Genomic DNA, 14,789 nt, shown 5'->3' with positions numbered 1-14,789 from the left:
GTACAGTGGTATCAGTAGTGTTCTCTGATTCTGAGCCTTGTGAGGTCAGGGAGTATCTGTACTACACCTGGCCTACAGATAGTATCTGTTCTACACCTGGCCTACAGATAGTATCTGTTCTACACCTGGCCTACAGAGAGTGTCTGTCCTCACAAATGCTCACGATAACACTCATTATAACACTCACTGTAACACTCAATGTAACACTCAATGTAACACTCACTATAACACTCACTGCAACACTCACTATAACACTCACTGTAACACTCAATATAACACTCACTGTAACACTCAATATAACACTCACTGTAACACTCACTATAACACTCACTGTAACACTCAATATAACACTCACTGTAACACTCACTATAACACTCACTGTAACACTCACTATAACACTCACTGTAACACTCACTATAACACTCACTGTAACACTCACTGTAACACTCACTATAACACTCACTGTAACACTCACTGTAACACTCACTATAACACTCACTGTAACACTCACTATAACACTCACTATAACACTCACTGTAACACTCACTATAACACTCACTATAACACTCACTGTAACACTCACTATAACACTCACTATAACACTCACTGTAACACTCACTGTAACACTCACTATAACACTCACTGTAACACTCACTGTAACACTCACTGTAACACTCACTGTAACACTCACTGTAACACTCACTATAACACTCACTATAACACTCACTATAACACTCACTATAACACTCACTGTAACACTCACTATAACACTCACTATAACACTCACTGTAACACTCACTATAACACTCACTGTAACACTCACTGTAACACTCACTGTAACACTCACTATAACACTCACTAACACTCACTGTAACACTCACTATAACACTCACTGTAACACTCACTATAACACTCACTGTAACACTCACTATAACACTCACTGTAACACTCACTGTAACACTCACTATAACACTCACTGTAACACTCACTATAACACTCACTGTAACACTCACTATAACACTCACTGTAACACTCACTGTAACACTCACTATAACACTCACTGTAACACTCACTGTAACACTCACTATAACACTCACTGTAACACTCACTATACATTTACATCTAAGTCATTTAGCAGACGCTCTTATCCAGAGCGACTTACAAATTGGTGCATTCACCTTATGACATCCAGTAGAATAGTCACTTTACAATAGTGCATCTACATCTTAAAGGGGGGGTGAGAAGGATTACTTATCCTATCCTAGGTATTCCTTAAAGAGGTGGGGTTTCAGGAGTCTCCGGAAGGTGGTGATTGACTCCGCTGTCCTGGCGTCGTGACACTCACTATAACACTCACTGTAACACTCACTGTAACACTCACTATAACACTCACTATAACACTCACTATAACACTCACTATAACACTCACTGTAACACTCACTATAACACTCACTGTAACACTCACTGTAACACTCACTATAACACTCACTATAACACTCACTATAACACTCACTATAACACTCACTATAACACTCACTATAACACTCACTGTAACACTCACTATAACACTCACTATAACACTCATTATAACACTCACTGTAACACTCAATATAACACTCACTATAACACTCACTATAACACTCACTGTAACTCTCTGTTCTGCTGTTCTCACAATGACCGTAATTAGTTAATATACGTTTTGTGTGTAGAGCTTTCATGTAGTTTGGTTGTCTGGGGATTTTGAGAAGTTTTCCTGATTTCTAATATATCATATCGGTGTGTGTGTGTGTGTGTGTGTGTGTGTGTGTGTGTGTGTGTGTGTGTGTGTGTGTGTGTGTGTGTGTGTGTGTGTGTGTGTGTGTGTGTGTCTGTCCAGGGTCCTGAGGGAGCAGTGGATCAGAGCGAAATACGAGAGGAAAGAGTTTACAGGGGAAGGGAAGAAACAGACCTATGAGGAGGGTGAGGACACACACATAACGCATCACACACTCATGCTCACATACACACACACACACACACACACACACACACACACACACACACACACACACACACACACACACACACACACACACACACACACACCACACACACATGCTCACACACACACACACATCACACACACACACACACACACACACACACACACACACACACACACACACACACACACACACACACACATCACACACTCATGCTCACACACACACACACACACACACACACACACACACACACACACACACACACACACACACACACACACACACACACACACACACACTCATGCTCACATACACACACACACACACACACACACACATGCTCACACACACACACACACACACACACACACACACACACACACACACACACACACACACACACACACACACACACACACACACACACACACACACACAGATATGCACTGATGAGAAGCTTGTCACTGTGTCACTGACAGGAACGAGGGATGGAATGTTGATGAAAAGGGGGCGGGACAACGGTCAGTTCCTCAACCGACGATTCGTTCTCTCAGAAAGAGAGGGGACACTGAAATACTTCACCAAGTATGATGTAAGTCTGACTATTTATTGCTGTCTTCATCTCACAAACACTCTCTTCAACATACAGAAAGTATTCAGACCCCTTGACTTTACACATTTTGTTACGTTACAGCCTTATTCTAAAATGGGTTCAATTAAAATGTTTCCTCATCAATATACACACAATACCCCATAATGACAAAGCGAAAACAGGTTTTTAGAATTGTTTGTAAATTCATTACAAATAAAATACTGAAATACCTTATTTACATAAGTATTCAGACCTGTTGCTATGATACTCAGGTAAATTTTGTTCCTTGAAGTTTTTCTACAACTTGATTGGAGTCCACCTGTGGTAAATTCAATTGATTGAACATTATTTGGAAAGGCAACCACCTGTCTATATAAGGTCCCACAGTCAGAGCAAAAACCAAGCCATAAGGTCAAAGGAATTGTCTGTAGAGCTCAGAGACAGGATTGTGTCGCGGCACAGATCTGGGGAAGGGAACCAAAACATTTCTGCAGCATTGAAGGTCCCCAAGAACAGTGGCTCCATAATTCTTAAATGGAAGAAGTTTGGAACCACCAAGACTCTTCTTAGAGCTGGCCGCCAGCCAAACTGAGTTATCGGTGGAGAAGGGCCTTGGTCAGGTAGGTAACCAAGAATCCGATGAGTTCCTCTGTGAAGATGGAAGAATCTTCCAGAAGGACAACCATCTCTGCAGCACTCCACCAATCAGGCCTTCATGGTAGAATGGCCAGATGGAAGCCGCTCCTCAGTAAAAGGCACATGACAGCCCGCTTGGAGTTTGTCAAAAGGCACCTAAAGGACTCAGACCATGAGAAACAAGAAGCTCTGGTCTGAATGCCAAGCATCACATCTGGAGGAAACCTGCAGTGAAGCATGGTGGTGACAGCATCATGCTGTGGATATGTTTTTCAGTGGCAGTGACTGGGAGACTAGTCAGGATCGAGGGAAAGATGAACGGAGCAAAGTACAGAGTGATCCTTGATGAAAACCTGCTCCACAGTGCTCAGAACCTCAGACTGGGGAAGGTTCACCTTCCAACAGGACAACAACACCAAAGCACACAGCCAAGTCAGCGCAGGTGTGGCTTCTAGACAAGTCTCTGAATGTTCTTGAGTGGCCCAGCCAGAGTCCGAACTTGAACCCGATTGAACATCTCTGGAGAGACCTGAATATAGCTGTGCAGCGACTCTCCCCATCCAACCTGACAGAGCTTGAGAGGATCTGCAGAGAAGAACGGGAGTCACTCCCCAAATACAGGTGTGCCAAGCATGTAGCATCATACCCAAGAAGACTCGAGGCTGTAATCGCTGCCAAAGGTGCTTCAACAAAGTCCTGAGTAAAGGGTCTGAATACTTATGTAAATGTGTTATATTGTATTTTTTTATACATTTACAAACATGTATAACAAACAGTTTTTTCTTTGTCATTATGGGGTATTGTGATGTCATTATGGGGTATATTGTGATGTCATTATGGGGTATTGTGATGTCATTATGGGGTATTGTGATGTCATTATGGGGTATTGTGATGTCATTATGGGGTATTGTGATGTCATTATGGGGTATATTGTGTGGAGATTAATAAGGTAAACAAGTCATTTAATTATTTTTATAATAAGGCTGTAATGTAACAACATGTGGAAAAAGCCAAGGGGTCTGAATACTTTCTGAGTGCCCTGTTATAGTCATATAAATACTGAGACAAACTCTTTTAGCTTTGATACTTTTCTGCAGCCTACCCTACCCTGTAGGACACACAACACACACACCTTCCTAACCACTGAGTCACAGGAAGGCCTGCCACGTTTACAATACAGCAGGTTCAGACAACTCTCTCTCCCCCCCTCCAACTCTCTGTCTCAGTTTAAAAGTACTAAACAAATTAGAGACCAATCCTGTGCTAAGTACTGCAGTTGTCACAGTAAACTTTGTTAAGTAACTTTGTGTCTAATACCTAACTCTTCTGGCTTCCAGAAAGTATTTCACTTTGCATTTTACAACGGTGAAAGGGGATTGAGTGTGAATGTGTGAGTGAGTGTTTGTGATGCAGTGTGGGTGCTACTGTGAGTTGAGGCGATTGCCTGGGGGAAGGCAATGCCTACTTACACAGTCAGCCGAGGAAGTGTTCAGTTGTAGTTGTCATGGAAACCTACCAATTGGGTTGAACTTGGAGAGTTCTGAAGTCTATCAGATGTCCAGGTCTGCCTCCTGGGGATTTGAAAGGGGATTAAACCAACTTGTCTAAATTACTCTTGTGTTCGTTCCACTTAAGATGTTGGAGCCCATTTGTTCCCCTTCTAAAGTGCTAATCCCCCCCCACCAATGAGTCCTTGGCATATACAGTAACTACTGTTGGCAAAGTATTATTCATAATATGCAAAGTGGGTGCTTGTGTCAACAAAGATGTGCAGCTCCTCCACCGGGTGCACCCTACCCCTCTCTCCCCCTTACCTCCACTCCCCTTCAGCCTCCCATCCCACACCTTACCTGCCACCTTACCCTCCAATGTCCCTACACCACCCCTCTGTCCTCCTCTTTCCATCCCCCTCCACCACCCCTAACTCTCCCTCCCCTCTCTCCACCCCTAACTCTCTAACTCCTTCCCCTCTCTCACCCCTAACTCTCTCTCTCCCTCCCCTCTCACCCCCCCTAACTCTCCCTCCCCTCTCACCCCTAACTCTCTCTCTCTCTCCTCCCCTCTCACCCTCCTAACTCTCTCTCCCCCTCTCACCCCCTAACTCTCTCTCCCCCCCTCTCACCCCTAACTCTCTCTCCCCCCCTCTCACCCCTAACTCTCTCTCCCTCCCCTCTCACCCCTAACTCTCTCTCTCCCCCCTCCACCCCCTAACTCTCTCCTTCCTTCTCACCCCCATGACTCTCTCTCTCTCCTCTCCCTCCCCTCACCCCCCAACTCTCTCCATCCCCTCTCACCCCCCAACTCTCTCTCTCCCTCCCCTCTCACCCCCTCACTTACTCTCTCTCTCCCTCCCCTCCCACCTCCTAACTCTCTCTCTCCCTCCCTCTCACCCCCCCTCAACTCTCTCTATCCCTCCCCTCTCACCCCTAACTCTCTCTCTCCATCCCCTCTCACCCCCATAACTCTCTCTCTCCCCTCCCCTCTCACCCCCTCAAACTCTCTCTATCCCTCCCTCTCACCCCCTAACTCTCTCTCTCTCCCTCCCCTCTCACCCCTTACTCTCTCTCTCCCTCCCCTCTCACCCCCCCTAACTCTCTCTATCCCTCCCCTGTCACCCCTAACTCTCTCTCTCCATCCCCTCTCACCCCTCCCTGACTCTTTCTCTCCCTCCCCTCTCACCCCCTCTAACTCTCTCTCTCCCTCCCCTCCACCACCCCCTAACTCTCTCTGTCCCTCCCCTCCACCACCTCTAACTCTCTCTCCCTCCCCTCCACCACCCCTAACTCTCTCTCTCCCTCCCCTCTACCACTCCACCTAACTCTCTCTCTCTCCCTCCCCTCCACCACCCCTAACTCTCTCTGTCCCTCCCCTCCACCACCCCTAACTCTCTCTCTCCCTCCCCTCCACCACCTCTAACTCTCTCTCTCCCTCCCCTCCACCACCCCTAACTCTCTCTGTCCCTCCCCTCTCTCTAGGCCAAGGAGCCTAAAGCAGTGATCAAGGTGGACTCTATCAACGCAGCCTTCCAGCCAGAGAAGATAGGTAACCCCAACGGACTACAGATCACCTACCTGAAAGACTACAACACCAGAAACATCTTCCTCTACCACGACAACGGCAAGGTAGCTGTGTGGGGGTGTCTGTCACTGTATATGGATGTGCATGGATCAATTCAGCAAGGTAGCTCACTCCTCCTCTCTCTCTCTCTCTCTCTCTCTCTCTCTCTCTCTCTCTCTCTCTCTCTCTCCCCCCCCCATCAGGATATAGTAGACTGGTTCAACTCTATAAGGGCCATCCAGCTCCACTATCTAAAGGTGGCCTTCCCAGGGGCTAATGATGCGGAGGTGAGTACACACACACACACACACACACACACACACACACACACACACACACACACACACACACACACACACACACACACACACACACACACACACACACACACACACACACACACACACACACACACACACACACACACACACACACACACACACGGACGCATACAAGTACACATACAATAGCACTCTGCATTTAATCATATTTTTCAGCTGATGCCCAAATTGACCCGCAACTTTCTGAAGGAGGGCTATATGGAGAAAACAGGACCCAGGGTAAGTTTAAACACCCATGCGCGCGAGAACACACACTCACACGTTTATTTTACTATCATTGTGGGGACCAAACAATTGATTCCCATTCAATATCCTATTTATCTAACCTCTCCTCTTTGGTATGTGGTATTATATTAAGATCCCCATTAGCTGTAGCAAAAGCAGCAGCTCCTCTTCCTGGGGTCCAACACAGAACATGAAACATGACATAATACAGAACATTAATAGACCAGAACAGCTCAAGGACAGAACAACATGAATTTAAAAAGGCAAACGTATCCTTCATATCAATACACACAAACTATCTGGGTCAAATAGGGGAGAGGCGATGTGAGGTGATGCTTTATCTGGTTTTTGAAGGTTTGCTGTTCATCTCAGCAATATGAGATGGAACAGAGTTCCATGCAATAATGTCTCTATATAATACCGTACGCATTCTTGAATTTGTTTTGGATTTGGGGACTGTGAAAAGACCCCTGGTGGCATGTCTGGTGGGGTAAGTGTGTGTGTTAAAGCTGTGTGTAAGTTGACTATTTATTGTATTTATTTTTTATTTCACCTTCATTTAACCAGGTAGGCTAGTTGAGAACAAGTTCTCATTTACAACTGCGACCTGGACAAGATAAAGCATAGCAGTGTGAACAGAGTTACACATGGAGTAAACAATTAACAATGGAGTAAACAATTAACAAGTCAATAACCCAGTAGAAAAAAAGAGAGTCTATATACATTGTGTGCAAAAGGCATGAGGAGGTAGGCAAATAATTACAATTTTGCAGATTAACACTGGAGTGATAAATTATCAGATGGTCATGTACAGGTAGAGATACTGGTGTGCAAAAGAGCAGAAAAGTAAATAAATATAAACAGTATGGGGATGAGGTAGGTAAATTGGGTGGGCTATTTACTGATAGACTATGTACAGCTGCAGCTATTGTTTCGCTGCTAGCAGATGTTTGAAGTTGGTGAGGGAGATATGGTCCTTCTGAAGTTGGTGAGGGAGATAAACACATGACTGTAAGTCCATAAAAGTCAGCTAAATGGCATATATTTTATTATTATTATTATATTATAAAAGTCTCCAACTTCAGCGATTTTTGCTCCAATCACAGGCAGCAGAGAACTGGAACGAAAGGCGGCCAAATGAGGTGTTGGCTTTAGGGATGATCAGTGAGATACACCTGCTGGAGCGCGTGCTACGGATGGGTGTTGCCATCGTGACCAGTGAACTGAGATAAGGCGGAGCTTTACCTAGCATGGACTTGTAGATGATCTGGAGCCAGTGGGTCTGGCAACGAATATGTAGCGTGGGCCAGCCGACTAGAGCATACAGGTTGCAGTGGTGCGTGGTATAAGGTGCTTTAGTAACAAAACGGATGGCACTGTGATAAACTGCATCCAGTTTTCTGAGTAGAGTATTGGAAGCTATTTTGTAGATGACATCGCCAAAGTCGAGGATCGGTAGGATAGTCAGTTTTACTAGGGTAAGTTTAGCGGCGTGAGTGAAGGAGGCTTTGTTGCGGAATAGAAAGCAGACTCTAGATTTGATTTTAGATTGGAGATGTTTGATATGAGTCAGAAAGGATAGTTTACAGTCTAGCCAGACACCTAGGTACTTATAGATGTCCACATATTCTAGGTCGGAACCAACCAGGGTGGTGATGCTAGTCGGGCATGCGGGTGCATGCAGCGAACGGTTGAAAAGCATGCATTTGGTTTTACTAGCGTTTAAGAGCAGTTGGAGGCCACGGAAGGAGTGTTGTATGGCGTTGAAGCTCGTTTGGAGGTTAGATAGCACAGTGTCCAAGGAAGGGCCGGAAGTATACAGAATGGTGTCGTTGGGGTAGAGGTGGATCAGGGAATCGCCCGCAGCAAGAGCAACATCATTGATATATATAGAGAAAAGAGTCGGCCCGAGAATTGAACCCTGTGGCACCCCCATAGAGACTGCCAGAGGACCGGACAACATGCCCTCCGATTTGACACACTGAACTCTGTCTGCAAAGTGGTTGGTGAACCAGGCATGGCAGTCATTAGAAAAACCAAGGCTACTGAGTCTGCCAATAAGAATATGGTGCTTGACAGAGTCGATAGCCTTGGCCAGGTCGATGAAGACGGATGCACAGTACTGTCTTTTATCGATGGCGGTTATGATATTGTTTAGTACCTTGAGTGTGGCTGAGGTGCACCCGTGACCGGCTCGGAAACCAGATTGCACAGCGGAGAAGGTACGGTGGTCAGTGACCTGTTTGTTGACTTGGCTTTCAAAGACCTTAGATAGGCAGGGCAGGATGGCTATAGGTCTGTAACAGTTTGGGTCTAGGGTGTCTCCCCCTTTGAAGAGGGGGATGACTGCGGCAGCTTTCCAATCCTTGGGGATCTCAGACGATATGAAAGAGAGGCTGAACAGGCTGGTAATAGGGGTTGCGACAATGGAGGCGGATAGTTTCAGAAATAGAGGGGCCAGATTGTCAAGCCCAGCTGATTTGTACGGGTCCAGGTTTTGCAGCTCTTTCAGAACATCTGCTATCTGGATTTGGGTAAAGGAGAACCTGGAGAGGCTTGGGCGAGTAGCTGCGGGGGGGGGGCGGAGTTGTTGGCCGAAGTTGGAGTAGCCAGGAGGAAGGCATGGCCAGCCGTTGAGAAATGCTTGTTGCTTATTGAAGTTTTCGATAATCATGGATTTATTGGTGGTGACCGTGTTACCTAGCCTCAGTGCAGTGGGCAGCTGGGAGGAGGTGTTCTTGTTCTCCATGGACTTTACAGTGTCCCAGAACTTTCTGGAGTTAGAGCTACAGGATGCAAATTTCTGCCTGAAGAAGTTGGTCTTGGCTTTCCTGACTGACTGCGTGTATTGGTTCCTGACTTCCCTGAACAGTTGCATATCGCGGGGACTATTCAATGCTATTGTAGTCCGCCACAGGATGTTTTTGTGCTGGTCGAGGGCAGTCAGGTCTGGAGTGAACCAAGGGCTATATCTGTTCTTAGGTCTGCATTTTTTTGAACGGAGCATGCTTATCTAAAATGGTGAGGAAGTTACTTTTAAAGAATTACCAGGCATCCTCAACTGACGGGATGGGGTCAATATCCTTCCAGGATACCCGGGCCAGGTCGATTAGAAAGGCCTGCTCGCAGAAGTGTTTTAGGGAGCGTTTGACAGTGATGAGGGGTGGTCGTTTGACCGCAGATCTGTAGCGGATACAGGCAATGAGGCAGTGATCGCTGAGATCCTGGTTGAAGACAGCGGAGGTGTATTTGGAGGGCCAGTTGGTCAGGATGACGTCTACGAGGGTGCCCTTGTTTACAGATTTAGGGTTGTACCTGGTGGGTTCCTTGATGATTTGTGTGAGATTGAGGGCATCTATCTTAGATTGTAGGACTGCTGGGGTGTTAAGCATATCCCAGTTTAGGTCACCTAACAGAACAAACTCTGAAGCTAGATGGGGGGCGATCAATTCACAAATGGTGTCCAGGGCACAGCTGGGAGCTGAGGGGGGTCGGTAGCAGGCGGCAAACAATTTGCGATTTTCAACACATTAATGATTCTTACAAAAAGAAGAAGTGATGCAGTCAGTCTCTCCTCAACTCTTCGCCAAGAGAGACTGGCCTGCATAGTACAGTACATAAACAGTACATCTCCCATAATCTCCTTATTATCAATTTATTTCAACCAATCATCAGTCATTTGTGTCAGTGCAGTACATGTTGAGTGTCCTTCTCTATAAGCATGCTGAAAGTCTGTTGTTCATTTGTTTACAGAGAAATAGCATTGTATTTGGTCAAACACAATTTTTTCCAACAGTTTGCTAAGAGCTGGCAGCAAGCTGATAGGTCTACTGTTAGAACCAGTAAAGGCTGCTTTACCACTCTTGGGTAGCGGAATTACTTTGGCTTCCCTCCAGGCCTGAGGACAAAGACTTTCCTCTAGACTCAGATTAAAGATATGACAGATAGGAGTGGCTATAGAGTCAGCTACCATCCACAGTGGCTTTCCATCTAAGTTGTCAATGCCAGGTTTGTCATTTTTTATCATTAGCAATAATTTTTCCACCTCTCCCACACTAACTTTACAAAATTCAAACTTGCAATGCTTTTCTTTCATTATTTGTTGTTTTTATGCATGAATACGATGTCTCTCCATTTGTTGTTGGAATTTCCTGCCTAAGTTTGCCCACTTTGCCAATAATCATTAAAATAATTGGCAACATCAAATGGTTTTGTGATGAATAAACCATCTGATTCAATAAAAGGTGGAGTGGAATTTGTCTTTCTGCCCATCATTTAATTTAAGCTGTTTTCCTTCATTCTTTATATAATTGATCTTGGCTTCATAATACAGTTTCTTATTTTTTGTTGTTGGGTTTAGTCACATCATTTCTTAATTTGCAGTAAGTCAGCCAGTCAGATGTGAAGCTAGACTTATTAGTCACTCCTTTAGCCCCATCTCTTTCAACAATACAGTTTTTCATTTCCTCATCAATCCATGGAGCCTTAACAGTTACAACAGTTAGTTTCTTAACAGGTGCATGTTTATCAAAACATTGGAGGAAGCAATGTCATATATTCATCAAGTGCAGCGTCTGGATGCTCCTTGTTAATCTCAACAGACCAACAAATATTTTTAACATCACATCTCTTATGCACAATTTGTTCCTGTAGTGTTTGTAAACACCCTGGTAGGTTGATTAATAACCTGAACCAGATTAAAGGCACTGGTTACAGTGAGAAGCTTCCTCTTGAGCGGACAGCTTGATGAAAACCAATCAATATTCAGGTCCCCAAGAAAGTAGACCTCTCTGTTTCTATCACATACACTATCAAGCATTTCACACATATTATTTAGATACTGACTGTGAGCACTTGGTGGCCTGTAAAAACACCCCAAAATAATAGGCTTTAGATGAGGCAGATGAACCTGCAACCACAACACTTCAATAACACTTGACATCAGAGCTTCTCTAAGCATTACAGGGATATGGCTCTGAATATATACAGCAACACCTCCCCCATAAGCATCCCTCTCTTCTATAGATGCTATATCCTTGTATTGCTACTGCTGTATCATCAAATTAATTAGCTAAGTGAGTCTCGGAAATGGCTCATATATTAATCTTATCTGATATTAGTAAGTTATTGATTTTGTGAACCTTATTTCTAAGGCTACATTTATTAATATGTGCTATTTTCAGTCCTTTCCTGAGTATCTTCTCAGAGATATAATATGGAAAAGATCAAACAAATGAATCAATCATTAATCAATTGGTGTGTGTGTGCTGCGGGGTTGAGGCTACGAACCCATAGGCTTGGTTCTCTCATCCCTTCCAGGCTTCTGGGAGGGAGGGTGGATAGTGAGCCTGTCATAGGGAGGGTGGATAGTGAGCCTGTCATAGGGAGGGTGGATAGTGAGCCTGTCATAGGGAGGGTGGATAATGAGCCTGTCATAGGGAGGGTGGATAGTGAGCCTGTCATAGGGAGGGTGGATAGTGAGCCTGTCATAGGGAGGGTGGATAGTGAGCCTGTCATAGGGAGGGTGGATAGTGAGCCTGTCATAGGGAGGGTGGATAGTGAGCCTGTCATAGGGAGGGTGGATAATGAGCCTGTCATAGGGAGGGTGGATAATGAGCCTGTCATAGGGAGGGTGGATAATGAGCCTGTCATAGGGAGGGTGGATAGTGAGCCTGTCATAGGGAGGGTGGATAGTGAGCCTGTCATAGGGAGGGTGGATAGTGAGCCTGTCATAGGGAGGGTGGATAGTGAGCCTGTCATAGGGAGGGTGGATAGTGAGCCTGTCATAGGGAGGGTGGATAATGAGCCTGTCATAGGGAGGGTGGATAGTGAGCCTGTCATAGGGAGGGTGGATAATGAGCCTGTCATAGGGAGGGTGGATATGGATAGTGAGCCTGTCATAGGGAGGGTGGATAATGAGCCTGTCATAGGGAGGGTGGATAATGAGCATGTCATAGGGAGGGTGGATAATGAGCCTGTCATAGTCATAGGGCATGTCAGGGTGGATAATGAGCCTGTCATAGGGAGGGTGGATAGTGAGCCTGTCATAGGGAGGGTGGATAGTGAGCCTGTCATAGGGAGGGTGGATAGTGAGCATGTCATAGGGAGGGTGGATAGTGAGCCTGTCATAGGAGGGTGGATAGTGAGCCTGTCATAGTGGGAGGGAGGTGGATAGTGAGCCTGTCATAGGAGGGTGGATAATGAGCCTGTCATAGGGAGGGTGGATAATGAGCCTGTCATAGGGAGGGTGGATAGTGAGCATGTCATAGGGAGGGTGGATAGTGAGCCTGTCATAGGGAGGGTGGATAATGAGCCTGTCATAGGGAGGGTGGATAGTGAGCCTGTCATAGGGAGGGTGGATAATGAGCCTGTCATAGGGAGGGTGGATAATGAGCCTGTCATAGGGAGGGTGGATAGTGAGCCTGTCATAGGGAGGGTGGATAATGAGCCTGTCATAGGGAGGGTGGATAATGAGCCTGTCATAGGGAGGGTAGATAGTGAGCCTGTCATAGGGAGGGTGGATAGTGAGCATGTGGTCCTTCTGTAGCACAGTTGGTAGAGCATGGCGCTTGTAACGCCAGGGTAGTGGGTTCGATTCCCGGGACCACCCATACGTAGAATGTATGCACACATGACTGTAAGTCGCTTTGGATAAAAGCGTCTGCTAAATGGCATATATATTATGTCATAGGGAGGGTGGATAGTGAGCCTGTCATAGGGAGGGTGGATAGTGAGCCTGTCATAGAGAGGGTGGATAATGAGCTTGTCATAGCGGATATAAGACATGTCTCTACGTGCTCTGGCAGCTTTCATGGCTGGGATCAGTTCTGTCCTCTTCTGACGCACAGCTTCAGGATGGTCCTCGTTGAGGGAAATACATGTTCCTCTCTAGTTCTTGGCTCTTTCCAGGACAGCTACCTTGTCCTTGAACCTCAGGAACTTAAGCACTATCGGTCTGGGCCTGTCACCTGGGCCGGTGGTGGATTTTCCAGTCCTGTGGGAGCGCTCCACCTCAATCTTCCTGTGGTCCATCTTCAAGTTCATTCATTTTCCTTACGTTGTCCTCAGACACCGTCCAGGTCTCATGTGGATATTCTGCAATTCTGTCCACAACCATGTTGTTCTGCCTTGATTGTCCCTTGAGGTAGTCTGATTTATCCGTCATTGTTATCATGGATTCACACAGAACTGATGTCCTCTCTCAGTGACTTACAGATTGCTGTCATCTGCCATTTTCCTGTTTAAACTCATCGAGCTGACCCTGGGAGAACTACAAACTGTTTTCAGGTCCTGGACCTCTCTGGTCAGGTCGTCCATTATTTTATTCATTGAATTTGGACAAAACACTTGAAGCTATTTTCTTGTTGTTTGTAACAACTGATGCCAAGGATCCGGACTAAAAAGTTAGCTAGCAACTAAGAAACTTTCAAATACACTTTCAAAACAACAATCTTTTCAAAACAACAAACCGAGCTCTCCCTCGTTCCTGCGTCAACAGGAAATGTGCAACAGGAAGTGACGACCCCTTAACCTAACCTTAACACCTAAGTCCTAAACCTAACCCCTAATTCTGACCCTAACCCTAATTGTAACCATAAATCTAACCCCTCAGCCTAAAACAGGCTTTTTCCTTGTGGGGACTGGTGAAATGTCCCCACAAGGATAGTAAAACCAAACACACACTGTCCTGTAAATGAGTAGATCAAGGACTTCTGGTCCCCACAAGGATAGTAAAACCAAAAACACACACTGTCCTGTAAATGAGTAGATCAAGGACTTCAGGTCCCCACAAGGATAGTAAAACCAAAAACACACACTGTCCTGTAAATGAGTAGATCAAGGACTTCAGGTCCCCACAAGGATAGTAAAACCAAAAACACACTGTCCTGTAAATGAGTAGATCAAGGACTTCTGGTCCCCACAAGGATAGTAAAACCAAACACACACTGTCCT

At 45.6% G+C, this 14,789-nt stretch overlaps 1 protein-coding gene across 1 annotated transcript in view; it reads left to right on the top strand.

The window, feature by feature from the left end:
• The window catches only part of zgc:92360 (uncharacterized protein LOC436988 homolog), a 34,450-nt gene that overhangs the window by 10,921 nt on the left and 8,740 nt on the right, over positions 1 to 14,789 (top strand). Inside the window, 5 exon segments of the mRNA XM_052527964.1 lie at positions 1,877 to 1,959; positions 2,465 to 2,577; positions 6,189 to 6,335; positions 6,474 to 6,557; positions 6,768 to 6,830. Of these exon segments, the coding sequence (XP_052383924.1) occupies positions 1,877 to 1,959; positions 2,465 to 2,577; positions 6,189 to 6,335; positions 6,474 to 6,557; positions 6,768 to 6,830 (490 nt within the window).

This window comes from Oncorhynchus keta, chromosome 10, assembly GCF_023373465.1.
Source record: "Oncorhynchus keta strain PuntledgeMale-10-30-2019 chromosome 10, Oket_V2, whole genome shotgun sequence".
In the NCBI taxonomy this organism is placed as follows: domain Eukaryota; kingdom Metazoa; phylum Chordata; class Actinopteri; order Salmoniformes; family Salmonidae; genus Oncorhynchus; species Oncorhynchus keta.
Note: the sequence above shows the minus strand (reverse complement) of the source record. Positions and strands in the feature narration are given on the sequence as shown.